Here is a 26,518-nt window from a genome sequence, read left to right on the forward strand (position 1 = left end):
CATTTTTTAATAAGAAAAAGAGATTAAATTATCATAGAAAACAAAATAACTGCCTCTATTCCAAGTTTCTAAGTTCTTGTCTATTGAAGAAAAACATGTTTGCTTTTTAATGCAGTTTTTTGTTGTTACGGTTGTAGGTTCCAACATGATTGTTGTAAATGTTTATTGAATTTGAAATTGTTACAGCTCCTCCATTGGGGCCATTTTAGAGAGGCAGATGACAGGATATAGGAATTTTTCGCTTTCATCCCTGTCCTTGGAAACTGAGTAGCTGTAAGCACCAACAATTCTGTTCAGAGCAAAGTCTCTGAAGGGCTTGAGAAAAACAGAGGAAGAAATGTGAATTAGGGTCATGACTGTAGTTTCCTGATGTATCTTGTTGCTTTGTACCTAACTAGCAAGAGCAGGGAAAACTTTTTTTTTAAGTTACAAAAATAATTCATGGCGATTCATTCAGCAAATACTTGAGCATCTGTTGTATAAGCTAGATGTTGTTTTAGATGTATGGGATAAACAAGGAATAGAACAAACAAAAACCCTTGCTATGTTCTAATGGAGGTAGACAGACAAGAAACAAATGAAATGTAAATGGATGATGTGATAGGTGTAGAGGAAAATGGAGCTGGATAAGTGGATAGTGTGCATGTGTGTGTGCCTGAGTGTGGGCCAGTGGTGGGGTGATGGTTGTTATTTTGTATGGCATGCGTAAGAAGGATTCAGGGATAAGATGACTTTTGAGTAGAGATCTGAATACATGAAAGAGTGAACCATGCAGGTATCTGGAGGGTGAGGGCTACAGGCTGAAGAATATTTGATGATCAACAGTGAGGTCAATGCAGTTTTACTCCACTTATCAGTGGAAACATCATCATAGATATCTTTAAGTACTTCATCAACAGCAATAATAAATAATAAAGTACATAGCCTCCAGAAAAATACCAATTTAGATTCCCTGATGGCTTAGATGGTAAAGAATCCACCTGTGATGTAGGAGACCCAGGTTCAATCCCTGGGTTGGGAAGATCCCCTGGAGAAGAAAATGGCAACTCACTCCAGTATTACTGCCTGGAGAATCCATCCCATGGACAGAGGAGCCTGGCAGGTTACAGTCCATGGGAGTGCAAAGAGTTGGACACGACTGAGCAACTAACACACTCACACATATCTCACAGCAGTATATGAAGGCATTAATTTTATGACCCCCTATATTACATATCATTTTTTAAATATAAATTTATTTATTTTAATTGGAGGCTAATTACTTTACAATATTGTATTGTTTTTGTCATACTTTGACATGAATCCGCCATAGGTGTGCATGTGTTCCCCATCCTGAACCCCCCTCCCACCTCCCTCCCCATTACATATCATTTTTTAAAAACTGCTAGTTTCTTGGACAAAACTTGGTACATCATTATTTTTCAAAAGATTGGCTTAGGTTTTTTAAATTAATTATTTATTTATTTTTAGCTCTGCCGGGTCTTTGTGGCTACACTTGGGCTTTCTCTAGTTGCAAAGAGCAGAGGCTACTCTAGTTGCAGTGCATGGGCTTCTCACTGTAGTGCTTCTCTTGCTGCAGAGCACAGGCTCTAACTAGGCGGGCTTCACTAATTACCGCATGTAGTCTCAGCAGTCGCTGCGGCACACGGGCTTAGTTGCTCCCTAAGAACCAGGGATCAAACCCACGTCCCCTGCATTGGCAAGCGGATTCCTGCCCACTGTATCACCAGAAAGTCCAGTATATCATTGTTTTATTTTAAAATTCTTGTAGTATAATGGATGTTGAATAATTTTTTGTATGTTTATTGGCTATTTGTATTTCTTGTGTGTATGTGGGTATGAGAGAGAGACACACAAAGAAGCAAGAGAGAGAAAATTACCTATTTTTGTCATTTGACTATTTTTCTTTTTTCTTTAGGGGAGTTGGTTTTTCTGTCATTGATTTATAAACACTCATCCTACATCAAGCATATTAAACTCCAACCGGTTTTATGTGTTGCCTATATTTTTCCTGGTTTGTTAATCATCTTTTCATTTTCTTCATAATATTTTTGGCCATTTTATATAGGCAGATCTCTCAATCTTTCCTAGTGGTGTCTGTCCTTGAAGTTGTGTATGAAAACCCAGAAGCAGAACATTTATTGAATAGTTTTTTAACATGCCATGCTTTGCCCCGAGTGCTGCTTATTCATTCTCTTAGCTAATCATCTCAGTAGCCTTCTGAGCATTATTATCCCTGTTTTATAAATGAAAAAAGTGAGCTTTCACTGCAAATCAGCTTTAGAGTTGGGGTAAAAACCAACTAGCATCAGAGTTGGAATATAGATTTGCTAAGTAGGAAGGTTTGCCTGACCATATTCTTTCTATTACATACAACCCCCTGCTCTGTATTTGTGCATCCTTCCTGCCCCCACCCCTAGATGACCTCTATGACCCCTGGATAGCCCCTGTCCTAGATGCCCTGACCTAGAAGACAGGGCACAGCCCACCCAGAAATGTGAGTGAAATCTGTCCATCTTTTAGAGCTGTTGGTTAAAGTTAGCTGACTGCTGGAACAGTCCTTGGAAGTGAAGAGAGTTAATCATAATTTCCAAGATTTGGGCAACCATGTGACCATATAAGATTATAGTCTCCAGTGCCCAGAACTAGATACGATTTCCATCACTTACTGCTGTATCTTCTGAGAAAAGAATCCTCAGTTTTAGCTGAGCTAACTAGGGTGTCAAAATTATAGTTTCCTTTCTCCCTGAAGAAAGGCTTTTAAAGAACTGCTTCAAGAGACGACAAAAATGCTAAGAAGCACCACCCTTGCAGCTCACGTCTTCACCTTGTGTACACACTGCCTGGAAGATCATGGAAGGTTCAGTTGTCCTGAATTTTATCTGCCCCAGTAGCTGTTGAAAGGTCTGACCCCTCCATATTGTGAGACCCCACTCACAGTTGTGAAAACTCTGGAAGCCAGAGATCCAAATTAGAATTCCTGAAGCAACCTGTGTATATTTTTTTCTGGTTGAAGTCCTTTTTTTTTTTTTTTTTTTAAAGTCTTTATTGAATTTCTTACAATATTGTTTCTGTGGTACGTTTTTTGGATCTTTGCCAACAAGGCATGTAGGATCTTAGCTCCCCAACCAGGGGTCTAATTGGCACCCCCTGCATTGGATGGTGAAGTCTGAACCACATGACCACCAGGGAAGTCCCCTTTTTTTTTTTTTTTTAACAACAAAAAGAAACATGTTTTATTGAGAGAAAAAAATTCTACTCTAGTTGTAAGATATGGAGGAAAATTTAGTTAGACCTTATGCCATGCTTCATACTTAAAGTACTCACAGAGATAGATACACAAATTTATTATCTTACACTTCTGGAGTCTGAAAGTCTAAGATGGCTTCACTTGGGATGACAAATTTCTGGCTGTAAAGACTTTGCTACAATTGAGAGATTTTCCCTCATTTTTTGTGTTTCAAAGCTTTGCAGTACAGCCTTAACTTTCCAGAGGTCCCAGTTGCTTTTCAGAATCTGCTAACAATTTTTATGCAGAAAAAAATGTTTATTTGTACATATCTTCTAATTTTGCCTAAACTTTCTCTTTTTTAAAAAAATACACATTTTAAAAATGTTGGTGGTATTTTCTTTTTTTTTTAATTTTTTCCATTTCATTTATTTTTTATTTTTTTAATATAAATTTATTTATTTTAATTGGAGGCTAATTGTATTGGTTTTGCCATACATCAACATGAATCCACCACGGGTGTACATGTGTTCCCCATCCTGAATCCCCCTCCCACCTCCCTCCCCATACCATCCCTCTGGGTCATCCCAGTGCACCAGCCCCAAGCATCCTGTATCATACATCAAAACTGGACTGGCGATTCATTTCACATATGATATTATACATGTTTCAATGCCATTCTCCCAAATTATCCCACCCTTGCCCTCTCCCACAGAGTCCAAAAGACTGTTCTATACATCTGCATCTCTTTTGCTGTCTTGCATACAGAGTTAACATTATCATCTTTCTAAATTCTCTATATATGCATTAGTATACTGTATTGGTGTTTTTCTTTCTGGCTTACTTCACTCTGTATAATAGGCTCCAGTTTCATTCACCTCATTAGAACCGATTGAAATGTATTCTTTTTAATGGCTGAGTAATACTCCATTGTGTATATGCTTTCTTATCCATTTGTCTGCTGATGGACATCTAGCTTTCTTCCATGTCCTGGCTATTATAAACAGTGCTGCGATGAACATTGGGGTACACGTGTTTCTTTCAGTTCTGGTTTCCTCAGGGTATATTCCCAGCAGTGGGATTGCTGGGTCGTATAGCAGTTCAATTTCTAGTTTTTTAAGGAATCTCCACACTGTTCTCCATAGTGGCTGTACTAGTTTGCATTCCCACCAACAGTGTAAGAGGGTTCCCTTTTCTCCACACCCTCTCCAGCATTTATTGCTTGTAGACTTTTGGATTGCAGCCATTCTGACTGGTGTGAAATGGTACCTCATAGTGGTTTTGATTTGCGTTTCTCTGATAATGAGTGATGTTGAGCATCTTTTCATGTGTTTGTTAGCCATCTGTATGTCTTCTTTGAGAAATGTCTGTTTAGTTCTTTGGCCCATTTTTTAATTGGGTCATTTATTTTTCTGGAATTGAACTGCAGGAGTTGCTTGTATATTTTTGAGATTAATTCTTTGTCAGTAGCTTCATTTGCTATTATTTTCTCCCATTCTGAAGGCTGTCTTTTCACCTTGCTTATAGTTTCCTTTGTTGTGCAGAAGCTTTTAATTTTAATTAGGTCCCATTTGTTTATTTTTGCTTTTATTTCCAGTATTCTGGGAGGTGGGTCATAGGGGATCCTCCTGTGATTTATGTCAGAGAGCGTTTTGCCTGTGTTCTCCTCTAGGAGTTTTATAGTTTCTGGTCTTACATTTAGATCTTTAATCCATTTTGAGTTTGTTTTTTGTGTATGGTGTTAGAAAGTGTTCTAGTTTCATTCTTTTACAAGTGGTTGACCATTTTTCCCAGCATCACTTGTTAAAGAGATTGTCTTTTCTCCATTGTATATTCTTGCCTCCTTTGTCAAAGATAAGGTGTCCATAGGTGCATGGATTTATCTCTAGGCTTTCTATTTTGTTCCATTGATCTATATTTCTGTCTTTGTGCCAGTACCATACTGTCTTGATGACTGTGGCTTTGTAGTAGAGCCTGAAGTCAGGCAGGTTGATTCCTCCAGTTCCATTCTTCTTTCTCAGGATTGCTTTGACTATTCGAGGTTTTTTGTATTTCCATACAAATTGTGAAATTATTTGTTCCAGCTCTGTGAAAAATACCGTTGGTAGCTTGATAGGGATTGCATTGAATCTATAGATTGCTTTGGGTAGTATACTCATTTCACTATCTTGATTCTTCCGATCCATGAACACAGTATATTTCTCCATCTATTAGTGTCCAAAATCACTGCAGATGGTGACTGCGGCCATGAAATTAAAAGACACTTACTCCTTGGAAGAAAAGTTATGATCAACCTAGATAGCATATTGAAAAGCAGAAACATTACTTTGCCAACAAAGGTCCGTCTAGTCAAGGCTGTGGTTTTTCCAGTGGTCATGTATGGATGTGAGAGTTGGACTGTGAAGAAAGCTGAGTGCCGAAGAACTGATGCTTTTGGACTGTGGTGTTGGAGAAGACTCTTGAGAGTCCCTTGGACTGCAAGGAGATCCAACCAGTCCATTCTGAAGGAGATCAGCCCTGGATGTTTTTGGAAGGAATGATGCTAAAGCTGAAACTCCAGTACTTTGGTCACCTTATGCGAAGAGTTGACTCATTGGAAAAGACTCTGATGCTGGGAGGGATTGGGGGCAGGAGGAGAAGGGGATGACAGAGGATGAGATGGCTGGATGGCATCACCGACTCGATGGACGTGAGTCTGAGTGAACTGCGGGAGTTGATGATGGACAGGGAGGCCTGGTGTGCTGCAATTCATGGGGTCGCAAAGAGTCGGTCGGACACAACTGAGCGACTGAACTGAACTGATTAGTGTCCTCTTTGATTTCTTTCACCAGTGTTTTATAGTTTTCTATATATAGGTCTTTTGTTTCTTTAGGTAGATATATTCCTAAGTATTTTATTCTTTTCATTGCAATGGTGAATGGAATTGTTTCCTTAGTTTCTCTTTCTGTTTTCTCATTATTAGTGTAGAGGAATGCAAGGGATTTCTGTGTGTTGATTTTATATCCTGCAACTTTACTATATTCATTGATTAGCTCTAGTAATTTTCTGGTGGAGTCTTTAGGGTTTTCTATGTAGAGGATCATGTCATCTACAAACTGAGAGTTTTACTTCTTCTTTTCCAATTTGGATTCCTTTTATTTCTTTTTCTGCTCTGATTGCTGTGGCCAAAACTTCCAAAACTATGTTGAATAGTAGTGGTGAAAGTGGGCACCCTTGTCTTGTTCCTGACTTTAGGGGAAATGCTTTCAATTTTTCACCTTGAGGATAATGTTTGCTATGGGTTTGTCATATATAGCTTTTATTATATTGAGGTATGTTCCTTCTATTCCTGCTTTTTGGAGGGTGTTTATCATAAATGGATGTTGAATTTTGTCAAAGGCTTTCTCTGCATGTATTGAGATAATCATATGGCTTTTATTTTTCAATTTGTTAACGTGGTGTATTACATTGATTGATTTGTGAATATTGAAGAATCCTTGCATCCCTGGGATAAAGACCACTTGGTCATGATGTATGATCTTTTTAATGTGTTGTTGGATTCTGATTGCTAGAATTTTGTTAAGGATTTTTGCATCTATGTTCATCAATGATATTGGCCTGTAGTTTTCTTTTTTTGTGGCATCTTTGTCAGGTTTTGGTATTAGGGTGATGGTGGCCTCATAGAATGAGTTTGGAAGTTTACCTTCCTCTGCAATTTTCTGGAAGAGTTTGGGTAGGATAGGTGTTAGCTCTTCTCTAAATTTTTGGTAGAATTCAGCTGCGAAGCCGTCTGGACTTGGACTTTTGTTTGCTGGAAGATTTCTGATTACAGTTTCAATTTCCGTCCTTGTGATGGGTCTGTTAAGATTTTCTATTTCTTCCTGGTTCGGTTTTGGAAAGTTGTACTTTTCTAAGAATTTTTCCATTTCTTCCAAGTTTTCCATTTTATTGGCATATAATTGCTGATAGTAGTCTCTTATGATCCTTTGTATTTCTGTGTTGTCTGTTGTGATCTCTCCATTTTCATTTCTAATTTTATTGATTTGATTTTTCTCCCTTTGTTTCTTGATGATTCTGGCTAATGGTTTGTCAGTTTTGTTTATCCCCTCAAAGAACCAGCTTTTGGCTTTGTTGATTTTTGCTATGGTCTCTTTTGTTTCTTTTGCATTTATTTCTGCCCTAATTTTTAAGGTTTCTTTCCTTCTACTAACCCTGGGGTTCTTCATTTCTTCCTTTTCTAGTTTGCTTTAGGTGTAGAGTTAGGTTATAACTTTTGACTTTTTTCTTGTTTCTTGAGGTATGCCTGTATTGCTATGAACCTTCCCCTTAGCACTGCTTTTACACTGTTCCACAGGTTTGGGGTTGTTGTGTTTTCATTTTCATCCATTTCTTTGCATATTTTGATTTCTTATTTGATTTCTTCTGTGATTTGTTGGTTATTCAGCAGTGTGTTGTTCAGCCTCCATATGTTGGAATTTTTAATAGTTTTTCTCCTGTACTTGAGATCTAATCTTACTGCATTGTGGTCAGAAAAGATGCTTGGAATTATTTCAATTTTTTTGAATTTACCAAGGCTAGATTTATAGCCCAGGATGTGATCTATCCTGGAGAAAGTTCCGTGTGCGCTTGAGAAAAAGGTGAAATTCATTGTTTTGGGATGAAATGTCCTATAGATATCAATTAGGTCTAACTGGTCTATTGGATCGTTTAAAGTTTGTGTTTCCTTGTTAATTTTCTGTTTAGTTGATCTATCCATAGTTTTGAGTGGGGTATTAAAGTCTCCCACTATTATCGTGTTATTGTTAATTTCCCCTTTCATACTTGTTAGCATTTGTCTTACATATTGTGGTGCTCCTATGTTGGGTGCGTATATATTTATAATTGTTATATCTTCTTCTGGGATTGATCCTTTGATCATTATGTAGTGTCCTTCTTTGTCTCTTTTCACAGCCTTTGTTTTAAAGTCTATTTTATCTGATATGAGTATTGCTACTCCTGCTTTTGGTCTCTATTTGCGTGGAATATCTTTTTCCAGCCCTTCACTTTCAGTCTGTATGTGTTCCCTGTTTTGAGGTGGGTCTCTTGTAGACAACATATGTAGGGGTCTTGTTTTTGTATCCATTCAGCCAGTCTTTGTCTTTTGGTTGGGGCATTCAACCCATTTACGTTTAAGGTAATTATTGATAAGTATGATCCCGCTGCCATTTACTTTATTGTTTTGGGTTCGAGTTTATACACCCTTTTTGTGTTTCCTGTCTAGAGAAGATCCTTTAGCATTTGCTGGAGAGGTGGTTTGGTGGTGCTGAATTCTCTCAGCTTTTGCTTGTCTGTAAAGCTTTTGATTTCTCCTTAATATTTGAATGAGATCCTTGCTGGGTACAGTAATCTGGGCTGTAGGTTATTTTCTTTCATCACTTTAAGTATGTCCTGCCATTCCCTCCTGGCCTGAAGAGTTTCTTTGAAAGATCAGCTGTTACCCTTATGGGAATCCCCTTGTGTGTTATTTGTTGTTTTTCCCTTGCTGCTTTTAATATTTATTCCTTGTGTTAGATCTTTGTTAATTTGATTAATATGTGTCTTGGGGTGTTTCGCCTTGGGTTTATCCTGTTTGGGACTCTCTGGGTTTCTTGGACTTGGGTGATTATTTCCTTCCCCATTTTAGGGAAGTTTTCAGCTATTATCTCCTCAAGTATTTTCTCATGGTCTTTCTTTTTGTCTTCTTCTGGGACTCCTATGATTCGAATGTTGGGGCGTTTAACATTGTCCCAGAGGTCTCTGAGATTGTCCTTATTTCTTTTAATTCGTTTTTCTTTTTTCCTCTCTGATTCATTTATTTCTACCATTCTATCTTCTACCTCACTAATCCTATCTTCTGCCTCCATTATTCTACTATTTGTTCCCTCCAGAGTGTTTTTTATCTCATTTATTGCATTATTCATTATATATTGACTCTTTTTTATTTCTTCTAGGTCCTTGTTAAACCTTTCTTGCATCTTCTCAATCCTTGTCTCCAGGCTATTTATCTATGATTCCATTTTGTTTTCAACATTTTGGATCATTTTCACTATCATTATTCGGAATTCTTTATCAGGTAGATTCCCTATCTCTTCCTCTTTTGTTTGGTTTGGTGGACATTTATCCTGTTCCTTTACCTGCTGGGTATTCCTCTGTCTTTTCATCTTGTTTATATTGCTGTGTTTGGGGTGGCCTTTCTGTGTTCTGGCAGTTTGTGGAGTTCTCTTTATTGTGGAGTTTCCTCACTGTGGGTGGGGTTGTGTGGGTGACTTATCAAGGTTTCCTGGTTAGGGAAGCTTGTGTCGGTGTTCTGGTGGGTGAAGCTGGATTTCTTCTCTCTGGAGTGCAATGAGGTGTCCAGTAATGAGTTATGAGATGTCAGTGGGTTTGGAGTGACTTTGGTCAGCCTGTATATTGAAGCTCAGGGCTATGTTCCTGTGTTGCTGGAGAATTTGCGTGTTATGTCTTGCTCTGGAACTTGTTGGCCCTTGGGTGGTGTTTGGTTTCAATGTAGGTATGGAGGCGTTTGATGAGCTCCTGTTGATTAATGTTCCCTGGAGTCAAGAGTTCTCTGGTGTTCTCAGGATTTGGACTTAACCCTCCTGCTTCTGGTTTTCAGTCTTATTTTTACAGTAGCCTCAAGACATCTCCATCTATACAGCACCATTGATAAAACATCTCCTTTCGAAGACAATGGGCTGCTTTTCTGGGTGCCTGATGTCCTCTGCCGGCATTTAGAAGTTGTTTTGTGGAATTTTCTCAGCGTTCAAATGTTCTTTCGATGAATTTGTGGGGGAGAAAGTGGTCTCCCCGTCCTATTCCTCCGCCATCTTAGGACCACCTCCCTAAAAATGTTGGTGGTATTTTCAAGCTGAACAGTCAATACTGTTTTGTTTTTGTTTATTTATTTATTTTGGCCACACCGCACAGCATGTAGGATCATAATTCCTCAACCAGGGTTTGAACCCATGTCCCCTGCACTGAAAGGCAGACTCCCAACTGATGGACCGCCAGGGAAGTCCCTGTTGTGCAGATTTAAAAAATGATAACAGCATAGAAAGTATTTAGCACAGGGCCTGGTTTGTAGGAAGGCTCAAACAATGTCAGCAGTGATGCTGGTAATATTAACTCTGCTGTGAGCACCTTGTCAGTTGCTATGAGTTTTGGCTGAATGAATGTGTACAGAAGGTAGGGTTTGAAGGCCTTATTTGAGACTAAAAGCATTTTCATGCTGCATTCTCTGGGAGGTTGTGTAAAAAGCAGATCTGATGATAGATAGAGTCCCTGCTCATGTTAATCCAATTAACAAAGACCATTTCTTGAACAGGCACCATCTGAGGAGAGCAGTTCATTGAGTTACTTGGGATTATTATGTTATATCCTGCAGGAATGCTTTCATTAATTCATATTTATTATTAGAATGACTCTGGGAACTTGCATTAGCAAACTGAATGCATTTGTAACTAATGGGGAAAGCAAGTTGCACTCTCAGTGATGTGTGCTCTATGTAAAGCCTAGGATTTTGCTTTTCTTGAGGAGAGCAAGACCCTCAGCTGAGTTGAAAACACAGTTCTTGGTGTGGCCACAATGTAACTGAAGAAATGTGCCCTTGAGAAGTCCTTAGAGATTTCTTGAACTGGTATCCCAGGTTAACTGTTGAGGCTCAGCACCTGGCCACCCAGCTCAAGTTCAAGCACTCGTTTCAATTCCACCCTTTAACACTGTGGCTCCTTTCGTGGTTCGATGGAGCCGTTTGGTACCTTGGTAGGTGTGTGTGTGCTTAGTAGCTCAGTTGTGTCTGACTCTTTGTGACCCCATAGACTGTAGCCTGCCAGGCTTCTCTGTCCATGGGATTTTTCAGGCAAGAATACTGGAGTGGATTACCATTTTCTTCCTCCAGAGGATCTTCCCAACCCAGGGATTGAACTTGCATCTCTTATGTGTCCCGCATCGCAGGCACATTCTTTACTTACTGAGCCATCAGGGAAGCCCTTTGCTAGGTAAATAGCTTTTTAAAAAAATTAAAAGGAATTTGGTATGGGTTCAAAGCATCTGACTACTTAAATTTCAAAGAATAATGTTCCCTGGTCTTTAAAAAAAAATCAGGTCTGTTCTGTCTCCCAACCTGCAGGAAGCCTTTTTCTATCTCCAGCTTGTCTGTGGCTGATTGTGGGGCCAGTAATGCCACATCATTGGCTGAGTGATGGGCTGTAGGCAGAATGCTTAGGTCAGCCTCCATCCTGCTTGATGATACAGACCGTGTCGGGCTTCACCAGTCGCCTGGGGATGCTTAGACGACCACGGGTGCTGTATTTGGCGTGTGGGAGGGTCATATCTTCCAGGGAGGGCTTTCGGACAGAAATATGATGGCCTCTTCCCTCTTTTCCAGATCTGATGTTTTGACATGGCTTCCTGCTTCGGTGCTATTTGTGGGTATCATCTATGCCGGTTCCAGAGCGCTATCCAGACTGGTAAGTGTGAGAGGCTTTGAGGGGGACAGTCCTTTTCTCATCTTCCTCTTTGCCTTTTAACTGGTTGCACCTCGGATCAATAGTGGATAGAGAATCAGCTTTAATGATGGTACAGCTAGATTGGAGAACTAGTCTTGGGGCTGAGGCCAATGTGGAGCCTTTTACCCCCTCTTCCTGACTTGAAGGGAACCATGTAACAGGGAAGGGACTTCCCTATAGCTCAGATGGTAAAGAATCTGCCTGCAATGCAGGAGACCTGGGTTCGATCCCAGAGTCAGGAAGATCCCCTGGAGAAGGAAATGGCAACCCACACCAGTATTCCTGCCTGGGAGATCCCATGGACAGAGGAGCCTGGCGGGCTACAGTCCTTGGGATCATAGTCAGATACTACTGAGGGACTAACACACATACACACACATAACAGGGAAGACAGACTTGTGTTACAAAATAGAGAGATGCAGGTGGAGACCAGAAAGACAGAGCAGGGCTATTTGTGGAGCCTGCTCTGTGTGGATGCAGGCTGTCCTTGGGAGCAGGGAGGGTGGGCTCAGTCTGCTCCTTACTTCCAGGGACCATGACCCCGCCCATCAGTAATGCCGCCTGAGCGCACTGGGCTTACTCGTGGGTGCACATGCCTGGCATGAAATTGATGCCCACGACACGTGGACCCTAGTGAAACAAGTGTTCATTCTGTCCTCCCACCCAGCCCCAAGAATTGAGCTCCTCAAAGGAGGCTACTGTGAGGAACAGATTCCTTCCAGTTACATTATATAGTATGTGGAACTCCAGAAATTTATTATGCCACCAAAAGAGAGCCCACAAATATCACTATTGACCAGGGAGTCAAAATGTGGCTTAAAAATCAGGAACGGTATTAAGGCCTCTTCCCTTTTTAATCCCCTAATTGCTGTTTTTATCTATCAGAAAATGCTTGTATTCCAATGTTGGAAAAATGCAAACTTTTCACACAATTTAGTTTTCTGTTTTAAATGCATACTTCTCCAACAGATTTATTTCTATAAAGGAATGGATTTTGAGGAGAAAAAAACATGGGGCAGAGAGGTATGGAATAGAAAATAAATACAGATGTAAGCTATTTTGCTAATTGCAGTATAACCGCAACAAACTAGTACAGAGAATGTTCTGGGCAAAACAACACAATAAAGGTTCAGAGATCGAGGTGTTCCCTTAAGCAAGACTGAAGATTTCAGTCTCTGGTATTTGGAATTTAGGCTGCAGTCCTTGTTTTTGGATGGATCACTGGGTATGTGGCCCAGTCCATGCTTTAAACCAGATTTGAACCAGAAAGTGGCCCCTTGGTCCAGGTAGAAGTCAATGAAGTGTTTGGTTTCATGTGTCACATAACCAGCAAAGTTCCTCCCCGTGATGCTCTGCCGGGTGGGGTTGTACTTCTTGTCAGACTCCTTGATCTGGGCAGCAATGTCCTTCTCTGTATTATATTTCTCCAATGCCTGAGTAGCACACTCCGCTAAGTCCGATTGCATCTCCTCTGGCATATCAGCATTTAAAAAATGATTATTTTAAAAAAATATTTATTTATTGGGCTGTGCAGGGTCTTAGTTTCAGCATCTGGGATCTTTAGTTGCGGTATGCGAACTCTTAGGGCTTCCCTGGTGGTTCATTCAGTAAAGAATCTGCCTGCAATGCAGGAGACTCGAGTTCAGTCCCTGGATCAGGAAGATCCCCTGGAGAAGAAAATGGTAACCTGCTCCAGTATTCTTGCCTGGAGAATCCCATGGACAGAGGAGCCTGTTGGGCTACACTCCATGGGGTTGCAAGAGCCAGACACCACTTAGCAACTAAATCACCATCATGCGAACTCTTTAAGTTTGGCATGTGGAATCTAGCTCCCTGATCCTGGGCCTCTGCATTGGGAGCGTGGAGTCTTAGCCACTGGACCACCAGGGAAGTCCTCATATTGGCATTTTTGATCATGGCCTTTCAATCACACATGGTTACCAAGGAACAGTGTGTATGCTTAGTCGCTCAGTTGTGTCCAACACTTTTTGATCCTATGGACGAAACCCACAAGGCTCCTCTGTCCATGGGGATTCTCCAGGCAAGAATACTGGAGTGGGTTGCAATGCCCTCCTCCAAGGGATCTTCCCAACCCAGGGATTGAACCTTGGGCTTCCCTGGTGGTTCAGCTAGTAAAGAATCTGTCTGCAATGCAGGAGACCTGGGTTTGATCCCTGGGTTGGGAAGATCCCCTGGAGAAGGGAATAGCTGCCTACTCCAGTATTCTGGCCTGCAGAATTCCATGGACTGTATAGTCCATGGGGTCGCAAAGAGTTAGACGTGACTAAGCGACTTTCACTTTCTTTACCATCTAAACCACCAGCCACCAGGGTAGCCCAAGAATACTGGAGTGGGTAGCCTATCCCTCCTCCAGGGCATCTTCTCAACTCAAGAATTGAACCAGAATCTCCTGCATTGTAGGCAGATTCTTTACCAGCTAAGCTACCAGGGAAGCCTGCCAAGGATCAGAGGGTTGGCCAACTGCGATGGTCTCCTGGGGGAGAGGCTGAAGAGGTTCAGACTTGTTGGGAGCGGTCATCACTACCTAAGCCATGATGCTTCTCCAAATAATTTAGGTTTTTTTTTTTTGGCCATGCTGTGTTGCATGTGGGATCTTAGTCCTCTCCCAGGAGTTGAATCTGCGCCCTCCTGTATTGGAAGCATGGAATCTTAACCACTAGACCGCCAGGGAAGTTCCAAAACAATATTGTTTTTTAATGTAAAGTTTATTGTTGTGCTGGGTCCTTAGAAGTCAGATAGGAAAACGTGTTATGGTAGCTCTCAAAAACAAACAAAATCTGCCTGTCTGGATAATGATAGTGTTGTTAGGACAACTCCGAGGTTGCAAAATAGTGGTTGAGAATTAGTACTGGTAATTTCTAAATGAAATCATCATTTTTCTTTCATGATTCATAAGCTTGAGTAAATGGGATGTTGTGTGAGATGGGAGAGAGAACAGCCCGACTGACCTAAGAAGTGAGCCACCACACCGCATTGGTGGGTGCTGATCTGGAATAGGGGCCAGGTTGGCTCACCGCTGCCCCTTTTGATGGGGTCGAGCTCCTCGGGTCTGTGGCCTCACTTTATGCCCTCTGGCCTGTAGGGGGAGCTGCTTCTCCAACCACAGAGTATAGGAGTTGATTGGGGGAAAAAAAAAATCTATAGTTGTACAAAAGCTTTTAAAATTTTTTGTAGGCTCTGGATAGTTATGGATGCCAGAATTCTGAAGTTTGAATAAGTAAGTTGTCGTGTTAATAATGATAACAGTTTTTTGATTGTACAGTGCTTTTTCATATGTTTCTGGAGTGATTTCCTTTGTATCTTTCTATGTGGCTCTGCCAGTCACCTGACAGGTGAGGCAGATGTTAATCACCCAACAGAGGAAGGAACTTAGGTGTGGGGAGGTACCAAGGCTTTCTCCACCTAATGGGAAGCTCTTCTGACTCCCCACCTTTCACCTTTTCTGATTTGTCTTTTTAGGGTCAGTGTATGTGGATTTTCAAATGAGCCCAGGGTATAATAGTCTTGCACAAACTTGAGACTCTTATGATTGCAAGTGTTAGAAAGCTCACCAACTGGTCTAAGCAAAGGGGAAATCTCCTGGTTTACATTAATGAAAAGTCATCAGGTAGAAACTGCTTTAGGCATGGCTTGATTGAGAGATTTGAACTGTGGTGTTGGAAAAGACTCTTGAGAGTCTCTTGGACTGCAAGGAGAGCCAACCAGTCCTTCCTAAAGGAGATCAGTCCTGGGTGTTCATTGGAAGGACTGATGTTGAAGCTGAAATTCCAATACTTTGGCCACCTGATGCGAAGAGCTGACTCATTGGAAAAGACCCTGATGCTGGGAAAGACTGAAGGCAGGAGAAGAAGGGGACGACAGAGGATGAGATGGTTGGATGGCATCACTGACTCAATGGACATGGGTTTGGGCGGACTCTGGGAGTTGGTGATGGACAGGGAAGCCTGGTGTGCTGCAGTTCATGGGGTCACAAAGAGTCCAGGCACAATTGAGCAACTGAACTGAACTGAACTGATTGAGAGATTCCAATGACCTACTCAGAATCCAGATGCTGTCTGTCTGTCAGTTCTGCTCTATCTTTGCTTCATCTCACAGTTCAGCTTTCCCCTCCTGAGTCTTGTTGATTCCAGGCTCACATCCTCACAACTTCAAGTCTAGTGGAACAAGACTGTCTTCCTTGCAGCTTCTGCATAATTTCCGGGATTCATTCTGATTGCATCAGTTAGGGACACTGCCCATCCCAGGTCTAAAAACTAAAAACTAACCAGGATGGAGTTATGCTGATTGGTCGGCCCTGGTTCATGTCTTCCCTGAACCATTCACTGTGACTGGAAAGACTGAGAACACTATTTGGCCAGCCCTGGTCACACAGGATCCCCACCCACACCCATAGACTGATAAGAATGAGGCACATCCTCAATATTGCAGTGTTTCATCAAAGAAAGAGATCAGGAGATGAGGTAGCCAATAAACCCTCAGAAGTCCATTGTAAATGTCAGTCTTGTATGTCTCAGGCACACGGAGAGCTCTCTAATCTGGAACAGTGCCTCTTGAAGTGCATAGTCCACAGGTGGTAACGGCCTGTGAGCTCTTGTTCAGTTCAGTTCAGTTCAGTTCAGTCGCTCAGTTGTGTCTGACTCTTTGCAACCCCACGGACTGCAGCACGCCAGGCCTCCCTGTCCATCACCAACTCCTGGAGTCTACCCAAACTCATGTCCATCGAGTCAGCGATGCCATCCAACTATCTCATCCTCTGTTGTCCCCTTCTCCTCCCACCTTCAGTATTTCCCAGCATCAGGGTCTTTTCCAATGAGTCAGTTCTTTGCATCAGGTGGCCAAAGTATTGGAGTTTCAGCTTCAACATCAGTCCTTGCAGTGAACACTCAGGACTGATCTCCTCTAGGATGGACTGGTTGAATCTCCTTGCAGTCCAAGTGAGAGAGTCATTTCCTAGGCAGGTTGATAGGAAATCTAGGGGTCCCCAAGGAGAGAGGGGTCTGGAATTCTTAAGGAGGAAGAAAGGACAAACTTTTCACAGTCTTTGTAGACCAGGACCTGGGGACTGGAGTCGATGAAAATGAGAGGGTAACAGGCAGGAAGGCCAAGGGTCTCCAAATGGAGGAAATAGCCTGCAAGTGTCAGACATTTTTATCTCTCTTAAGCGGCAGGAGGAAACAAACTAGCAATATTTTTTCCTTCTCTATACAAATTTAAAGGGAGGTTTCTCTTAAAATACTGTGTTGCCATAATGACACCCAGTTTCGCCTGAAGTTAGCTATTCTCGAGCCTAGAGATAACCAATGCCTTTTTCTTATGAAAATGTTCGTCTTAAGCTATGCTAATGTACTATGCCTTTACCCCAAACTCTGTCTCCAAGTCGGTTCCGCCTCTTGGCCCAGAACCTACTTGACAAACCAGTATGGATATTGTTCCCCTAATCTATGTAAATGAAACTATTTGTATGGTGGTCTGCCCTTCTTCAAGATTCAAGTTAATCATTTTATGGCCCAGGATAAACCATTTGGTGCCAAGATTATCCCAAAATACATCTTATGGGTGAGGGGCCTGGTGCCATTCTGAATTTTAAGACATTCCTTTCTTTCATTAACAGACTGCTAGCGACTATATAACATCCAGCTAAAGACTAGCAGGGGGGTACTCTTTCTGCCCCCTTCTGATGCCTATGTCAGAAGCTTTCTCTATCTCCTTTATACTTTAATAAAACTTTATTACACAAAAGCTCTGAGCGATCAAGCCTCGTCTCTGGCCCCGGATTGAATTCTTCTCCTCCGGGGGCCAAGAATCCTGGTGTATTCGCGTGATTCAACAACAACCTTTCACAAGGGACTCTCAAGAGTTTTCTCCAACACCACAGTTCAAAAGCATCAATTCTTTGGCTCTCAGCTTTCTTTATAGTCCAACTCTCACATCCATACATGACCACAGGAAAAACCATAGCTTTGACTATGGTTTGACTTTTGTTGGCAAAGTAATGTCTCTACTTTTTAATATGCTGTCTAGGTTGGTCATAACTTTTCTTCCAAGAAGTAAGCATCTTTTAATTTCATGGCTACAGTCACCATCTGCAGTGATTTTGTAGCCCCCCAAAAATAAAGTCTGCCACGGTTTCCACATCTATTTGCCATGAAGTGATGGGACCAGACACCATGATCTTAGTTTTCTGAATGTTGAGCTTTAAGCCAACTTTTTCACTTTCCTCTTTAACTTTCATCAAGAGCTCTTGTTACCTGGCCCTAAGGAGACTGTGCCAGAGTGAACATCAAGCTTGGCACTAAACACGTTGTTTAGTTGAGCTGACTTTTTTTTTTCATAGCCATACTTTTTGAAGAAGGAAGTAGTGCACTAACTTACATTCTGTGTGTGAGCTCCTTATAGTTGTCTTTTTTTTTTTTTTTGACTGCTCTGGGTCTTAGTTGCAAAGTGAGAGATCTTTGATCTTAGTTTCAGCATGTGGGATCTAGTTCCCTGATCGTGCCCCCTGCATTGGGAGAGCAGAGTCTTTAGCTACTGGACTGCCAGGGAATTCCCTGGAGCTCCTTTTCTTCTGAGGGGACTGCATTTGAATGGCCCTGACCTAGAACACAGATTTTTTTCATGGGCAGAAAGAAGCTGCTGCATTTCAAACTCCAAGCAAAGAGAAACAACCCCAAACCAAATACACTCGGTTAGAGGAGGAGGAAGACAGAAAGGAGACACTTATTTTTTTTTCTTTTTTAGTGAAATAACCCAGCGTCTTTTCTTTGTTTTCTGAGTTTTTTGTTTTTACATAGTTGCTTAAAAATCTACAACAGAGTGGATGAAACACGAGGTACTTGTACAGCTTGTGTTAGATGGAAAACAGGCGTCAACATGCTGGTGCCAAGCTGTCAGTTTCATGGATCCACGAGGAATTGGGGGAGAAAGCACTCAGTTAAAATCCGTGGGCGTGTTGTTATGCAAAACACTTACGGAGTTGCTTTGCTCCATAAAGGCCTCCTTTATCCAACAAGACTTTGAAGCCTTTTTTCTGATGTATAGCTCCTGAGAGGAAGCTGACTTCACTCTGCAAAATCAAGATGGGGACATTCTTTATTGATTTTTCCACCTCAAACTCACAACCAGATGATAGAATTAAGGCAGGGAGATTATTTTTGTGGCTCTCCATTCAGCAAATATTTATTGGGGAGTCTACTACTGGGGGCTTAATGAGGAATAAGACCTGGTTCCTGACCTTGAGGGGACTCCCAGGTGGCGCTAGTGGTAAGGAATCTGCCTGCCAGTGCAGAAGATACAAGAGATGCGGGTTTGATCCCTGGGTCAGAAAGATCTCCTGGAGGAGGAAATGGCAACCCACTCCAGTATTCTTGCCTGGAGAATCCCATGGACAGAGGAGCCTGGCAGGCTATAGTCCAAGGGGTTGCAGAGTCTGAGCACACACACTTACCTGACCTTGAAGAATTTATAGGGGAATCCATGAGAGACACACAACTCACCGTGGAAACAACCATTGTGAATATTCAGTGTTATATATGTGAGCCAGGCACTTCCTGTTGCCAACCTTCATGACATATGAAGTTGGACTTAATTACTCCCATTTACAGAGGAGGAAACTGAGATGCAGATTTGGTGAAGGTCACCAACTGGTAGATGTTACAAAAATCAGAGATGCAGACTCAAGACTGTCCGACGATAGTGGTTCATCTGCAATGCCTCGGACTTTCCTGGTGGTCCAGTGGTTAAGACTTGCAGGGGACAGGGTTCGATCCCTGGTCAGGGAACTAGATCCCACGTGCTGAAACTAAGAAGTCTGCATGCCACAGCTAAGACCCTGTACAGCCAAATAAATAAATAACATTATTTTTAAAAAAGAAAGCAGTACAATGCTTACCCTCTTTCCTCCCTAAATCATAACAAACCAAGGAGATGAGCCTATCAGGATGGAGTGGGGAGAAGGGGAGAGGAGCTGTGTAGTTGTTCTGCTTTCTGTGTGTGCGTGTGTGGTAGGTTGCTTCAGTCATGTCTGACCTTTTGTGACCCTATGGACTGTGGCCCAGCAAGCTCCTCTGTCCATGGGATTTCCCAGGCAAGAATATTAGAGTGGGTTGCCATTTCCTTCTCCAGGGGAATCTTCCCGACCCAGGGATCGAACCCACGTCTCCTGCATAGCAGGTAGACTCTTTACCGACTGAGCCACCAGGGAAGTCCCTGTACAATATATACTTGTTTCTTGTATGTTTTATATATGGTAGTTTGTGCCTCTTTTTAAAATTTAAGTTTATTTAAAAATTAATTAATTTAGTTTTTGGCTGCATGGGGTCTTAGTTGCAGCAGGTGGACTCTAGTTGTGGCGTACAGGCTTAGTTACTTCATGGCACTTGGGATCTTAGTTCCTCGACCAGGGATCGACCCCTCATCCCCTGCATTGCAAGGCAGATTCTTAACTGTTGGACCACTGGGGCAAGTCCCTAAGTTTTATTTTACATTAGGGTAGAGTTGGTAAGATAAGCATTTCTTATGAAGAGATTTTAAAAGAAATCTATACATATAGCTGATTCCTGTTGTTGTAAACTAATACAACATTGTAAAGCAATTATACTCCAATTTAAAAAAATAAAGTAAAATCTTAAAATGGAAAAAATAAAAGAAATCTAGATCAAGGGAAATAGAAGGCCAGAGAGAGACTTAGCACATAGAAATTTATGCTATGATATCTTATGAAACAAATATAATTGGGCCTTGGTTTTAGCTCTTTATCTTTTTGCAGCGAAGTAAAGAAGTTACAAGACTCTCCATGCTTGTAAGATAAATGCAAGCTATTGCTGAGGAAATGCAGTGTCCTTCTTTGCTCTCAATTCCTTCTGTGTTCTCTGTGCTGTCGTGTCCAACTCTTTGTGACCCAGTGGACTGTATAATCCACCAGGGTTCTCTGTCCCTGGCATTTCCCAGGCAAGAATACTGAAGTGGCTTGCCATTTCTTCCCCAGAGACTCTTCCCAACCCAGGGATCAAACCTGCATCTCCTGTGTCTCCTGCATCATAGGCAGATTCTTTACCCATTGGACTCTCAGTTACTTAGTCCTCATTAAGGGTACGATGAGCCACGTAGGGTCTTCAGTCGCATCCTTATAATAAACCCAATGGTAACCTAGTTTCTGGGATTCCTAGTCTGTTGGTAGCATAATGACAGCATGGTTCAGTAGGAATAGTTCTCTGGGGTTAAAACTGCTGCTCTCCAATGATCTGGCTCCTTTCCTTTAGGAACATTTATTTCTGCAGGCATGATTTTTATAAAAAACTAGGCAGCCAAATGTTCAAAGGTATATTCTTTGGCAAGAGCCTGGCAATTAATTATTCTATAATATATTGTAGATTGAAGTCACACACACCCAAATTGAAGGTAGGATTGATGTTCTACAAAACTAAGAAGCCAACCCACAGCTTGGCTAAGCAAGCCATCCACACTCCTGCAGAGGGACCCAAGGCCGTGCCTGTGGACAGGGCCAGGGCTTTCCATAGAAAACTGTTTTAAGTCAGTCCCAACACCTGAACAAACAACAATCAAGGCTTGAAAATTCCACTCTGGGAAGCATGGGAATAATGAAAAATTTGAAGTAAAAGTTACTGATGTCTTTTTACAGCCAGAGAAAAATTTGCAACCGTGCATGGACAAAATGTTGAATTTTAAATGAGTGGACTCCAAGAATAAATTAGTTGCAAATTGTGCCCCTGAGTCATGAAACGAATTGGACTGCAGTGCAGTTGAATTTGGTCAATTACGTTTTATGTTAAAAATGATGATTTGGGTTTCATGGTAGTTGATCTTAGGCCATTTTTCCTAATGAAAGATGGTGGGACCTTTTGTTATTGAGGCCATTCCTAGCGCCTTGACAGTGTGGAAGAACAGACTTGATTTTCTGTTCTCTTTAGCAGCAAGCTAGTGTCTAGATTGTCTAAAAGTGGTTTCAGATTATTAAGAGGCAGGTTAAAAAAGAGAATCAAAGTATATCCCTCCATTTCCTCATCTGTATAATAGGGATGTTATTAGTATTTCTCTCAAAGGGTTATTATGATGATTCAATATGTAAAAACATTTAGAACGGAGTCTGGCACACAGGAAGCATTCAGGGTATCTTGACTGTTATTATTATTATCATTTCTCAGAACTTTTTTTTTGGCCATACCATGTGGCTTGTGGGACCTTAGTTGCCCGACCAGGAATCAAACCCATGGCCCTTGCAGTGGAAGCAAGGAGTCTTAACCCCTAGACAGCCAGGGAAGTCCTCATTTCTCACAACTTTTATCTGATTTCACAAAAGTAAGTCTGCTGAACTTCAGCCTGTAAAGGGCAGGTTTTCTGAAATAATTGGTCACTGGGGTCTCTTGAACTAATCACATAGTTCAGACGAAGGCTTGGTACACAGAGGTGGAGGCCAAGGGAAAGTCAGTAATTATAAGTTGCAGATTGCCTTAATATTATTCTTGATAGATCTCTATAAAAGTCAATGGTAGAGTTACTGTTTCTAAAGTCTGCTAGCTCCTCAGTCAAGAAAAACGGCTTGAGAAATTCAGATTAGACCATTTTAAAGTAGAAATGGATGATGTCCCTTTAAAGAGTGGCATGGAGTTTATGTCAACGTCATCGTTTTAGATCATAGCAGTTTTATCACTGGAGGACACAGACTGGCAGAGTTGGGAACAATACACAGTTGTATTGGACTTTGTTCAGGTGTGGATCCAGGATGCTTATACTGGGAGCTTGCCATAACCTGGATCCTATAACTTCGAGGATGGGGCTTCCCTGGTGGCTCAGTGGTAAAGAACCCGCCTGCCAATGCAGGAGACATGGATTCTATCCCTGGGTTGGGAAGATCCCCTGGAGAAGGAAATGACCACTCACTCCAATATTCTTGCCTGGGAAATCCCATGGACTGAGGAGCCTGGTGGGCTACCGTCCATGGCATCACAGAAGAGTCAGACATGACTTAGCGACTAAAGAACAACAAACATCAAGGCTGGGAGTGTGGGCTTTGCCATTACTCGGCTGGAATCCCGGAGTCCCACCCTGAAGCAGCTGTGAACTCACCAGCAAGCTGCCCCATCACCCAGAGCTTCAGTTTCCTTGTCCGTAAATTAGGGTAACAGCATTTGTGGATAAAGTTGTTGAGAGATGATTTAAATAAGAGAATGCAATTAAAATAATTAGCACTGTGCTGAACACATTGTTGGTACCTATTATTAGTGAACTTTAAGATCAGTTCTATATGTACAGATAGATCCTTTTACAGAATCTGCTCAGATTCTGCTAGGGCGATGGAGGAACCTCTCGACAGTTGAGAAAATAAAACCTCTTTGAGGTCTAGAGTTAGAATCTAGTGAAAGTGAAAGTCGCTCGGTCGTGTCCGACTCTGAGTCAACCCTAAATCTCATCTCCTTTCTGATTTTATAGTCAAGGAGGCAAAAACATTTAAAATCAGGTCTTGTTGTTGTGTGCTCACTCAGTCTTGTCTAACTCTTTGTGACCCCATGGACTGTAGCCTGCCAGACTCCTCTGTCCATGGGATTTCCCAGGCAAGAATACTGGAGTGGGATCCAATTTCTTATTCCAGGGGATCTTCCTGACCCAGGGATCAGGTCTTAATTTTCACTGTCATGTACCACAGGATTAACCTAAAGATTTTCTGTTCTGTCTTCTTAGGCTCAGACCTAGAAGGCCAGGGCCCAAGTTTTCCCAACATGAACCTAATGGATGAGGCCAATTTAGAAAATCTCTAGTAATCTTAAAATACATAAAACATAATAGAAAACATAAAAGCTTAAGAGGAATCAAAAGAAGCACAAAAGACATGAAAAACATAGGAAATAATTATGATTTTAAAGGGAAAAAAGAGTTGAACTTTTAATGAAAAAGAGTAGAAAACATTAAAAAAAAGGAAGAAAAATGTAAGGCAAGAGCTCAGAATGAAACGAAACAGTGTGAGTTAGAACAAAATACTAAAATAGGGCAGAGCTATAAAATTATAAAAGTCTTAATGACAAGGTAAAAATATCTTCCCCAAAGATAAAGAATAAATCCATATGGAAGTGATAGGGCAGTAGCATCTGCTTAAAGACCCACTTAAGGGGCCTTGAAGTGGGAACAGTTTCTCAGCTCAGGGTCCTCTCAGCTCAGGGTCCACTCAGCTCACTGTAGGCTTGGTGCCCATTAACGTTGACAGCCTGCATGCGGGGCTCCTGCATGGCTTCCACCCTTCCTCCCAATAGCTTCGGGTTGTAGGTATTGTTATCCTTATACTACAGAGGAGCAAACTGTTTGGATAAGTGCCCTGCTCCGTGAGCAGATGGTGGAGCTGGAGCCTGAAACCCAGGCTGATGCCAAAACCCATGCATAGTCTTGATTTTCTTTTGCTTTCCAGGAAACATCACCATTGGCAACAACAAAGATAATAGCAAATATCCCTCACCCTTCAATCCCTCCCCTGGCCTTGTCAAGATCATCTGTCAAATTAGGAAAGACTGCTGTTCTTAGCAAACAGCCCAGCAATAGTCAGTGTACAGTGGGTACTCTGTGTATCTTGACAGCCCACTGCTTGTTGTTCAGTCTTTAAGTTGTGTCCAACTCTTTGCAACCCCATGGACTGCAGCATGCCAGGTTCCCGCATCCTTCACCATCTCCCAGAGTTTGCTCAAATTCATGTCCATTGAGTCGGTGAGGCTATCTAACCATCTCATCCTTTGCTGCCCCCTTCTCCCTTTGCCTTCAGTCTTTCCCAACATCAGGGTCTTTTCCAGTGAGTCGGCTCTTCACATCAGGTGGCCAACGTGTTGGAGCTTCAGCTTCGGCATCGGTCCTTCCAATGAATATTCAGGACTGATTGCCTTTATGATCAACTGGTTTGATCTCCTTGCTGTCCAAGAGACTCTCAAGAGTCTCCTCCAGCACCACAATTTGAATGCATCAGTTCTTTGGTGCTCGGCCTTCTTTATGGTCCAACTCTCACGTCCATGACTACTGGAAAAACCCTAGCTTTGACTATATGGAACTCTGTTGGGAAAGTGATGTCTCTGCTTTTTAATATGCCACCTAGGTTTGTTCCACTGAAGTGTTATATTTTTTAAATATCTTCTCCCTCTCCCCCTTTTTGGGGGAGGGGGTACAGTGTTGATCCCAGTTGTTCCACCATTGACTCCAGTCTCCTAAATGTTTCCCTCTTGTGTCCACTTTTCTCCATCTCCACAGCCACTACCAGGTTCAGGCCACCGTCTGGTGATTCCTTCTGTTAGTTTCCTGTAGCTACAGTGACAAATGACTACTTCCCTTGGTGACTTAAAACAACAGAAATTTATTCTCTCCCAGTTCTGGAGGCCAGGGTTCTGAAATGGCTATGCTCCCTCCAGAGGTTCTTGGGGAGAATCCGGTCCTCGCCTCTTCCGATTTCTGGTGGCTGCTGACATGCCTTGGCTTGTGGCTGCATCCCTCTGTCTCTGCCTCTGGGCCACATTGCCTCTTCTCTGTGTGTGTCACATCTCTGCTTCTCTCTTAGGAGGATACGTGTGTTTGTATTTGGGACCCACCTAGATCATCCAGGGTGTTCACTCCATCTCCAGATTCTCCATTTAATTACATTTGCAAAGGCCCTGTTTTACTGTATGAGGTCACTTTCACAAATCCTAGGGCTTGGGACTTCGGTATAGTTTTTTTAAGACCTATTTTATGTGTTTATATGTATTTGTATGTATTTATATGTACAGAATGTGGTCCACTAGAGAAGAGAATGGCAAACCACTTCAGTATTCTTGCCTTGAGAACCCCATGAACAGTATGAAAAGGCAAAATGATAGGATACTGAAAGAGGAACTCCCCGGGTCGGTAGGTGCCCAATATGCTACTGGAGATCAGTGGAGAAATAACTCCAGAAAGAATGAAGGGATGGAGCCAAAGCAAACACAATACCCGGTTGTGGATGTGACTGGTGATAGAAGCAAGGTCCGATGCTGTAAAGAGCAATATTGCATAGGAACCTGGAATGTCAGGTCCATGAATCAAGGCAAATTGGAAGTGGTCAAACGAGAGATGGCAAGAGTGAATGTCGACATTCTAGGAATCAGTGAACTAAAATGGACTGGAGTGGGTGAATTTAACTCAGATGACCATTATATCTACTACTGTGGGCAGGAATCCCTCAGAAGAAATGGAGTAGCCATCATGGTCAACAAAAGAGTCTGAAATGCAGTACTTGGATGCAATCTCAAAAATGACAGAATGATCTCTGTTCATTTGTAAGGCAAACCATTCAATATCACAGTAATCCAAGCCTGTAATGCTGAAGAAGCTGAAGTTGAATGGTTCTCTGAAGACCTACAAGACCTTTTAGAACTAACACCCAAAAAAGATGTCCTTTTTATTATTATTAGGAAGTCAAGAAACACCTGGGGAACAGCAAATTTGGCCTTGGAGTACAGAATGAAGCAAGGCAAAGGCTGATAGAGTTTGCCAAGAGAACACACCTCTCACACCTGTGTTTGTCATAGCAAACACCCTCTTCCAACAACACAAGAGAAGACTTTACACATGGACATCACCAGATGGTCAACACCGAAATCAGATTGATTATATTCTTTGCAGCCAAAGATGGAGAAGCTCTATACAGTCAGCAAAAACAAGACCGGGAGCTGACTGTGGCTCAGATCATGAACTCCTTATTGCCAAATTCAGACTTAAATTGAAGAAAGTGGGGAAAACCACTAGACCATTAAGGTATGACCTA

The 26,518-nt window shown here is 41.9% G+C and overlaps 1 protein-coding gene across 2 annotated transcripts in view; it reads left to right on the forward strand.

The window, feature by feature from the left end:
• Nucleotides 1-26,518, forward strand: part of TMEM241 (transmembrane protein 241) — a 120,356-nt gene that overhangs the window by 18,097 nt on the left and 75,741 nt on the right. For both annotated transcript variants that reach the window (XR_003032414.2, XM_024984521.2), the window contains exon 4: nt 11,613-11,694. Coding sequence is in view for 1 of the 2 variants with exons in the window: in XM_024984521.2 (XP_024840289.1) it covers nt 11,613-11,694 (82 nt within the window). In the remaining variant the exon portion in view is untranslated. The remainder of the gene's footprint in view (nt 1-11,612; nt 11,695-26,518) is intronic.

This window comes from Bos taurus, chromosome 24 (assembly GCF_002263795.3).
Source record: "Bos taurus isolate L1 Dominette 01449 registration number 42190680 breed Hereford chromosome 24, ARS-UCD2.0, whole genome shotgun sequence".
NCBI lineage: Eukaryota > Metazoa > Chordata > Mammalia > Artiodactyla > Bovidae > Bos > Bos taurus.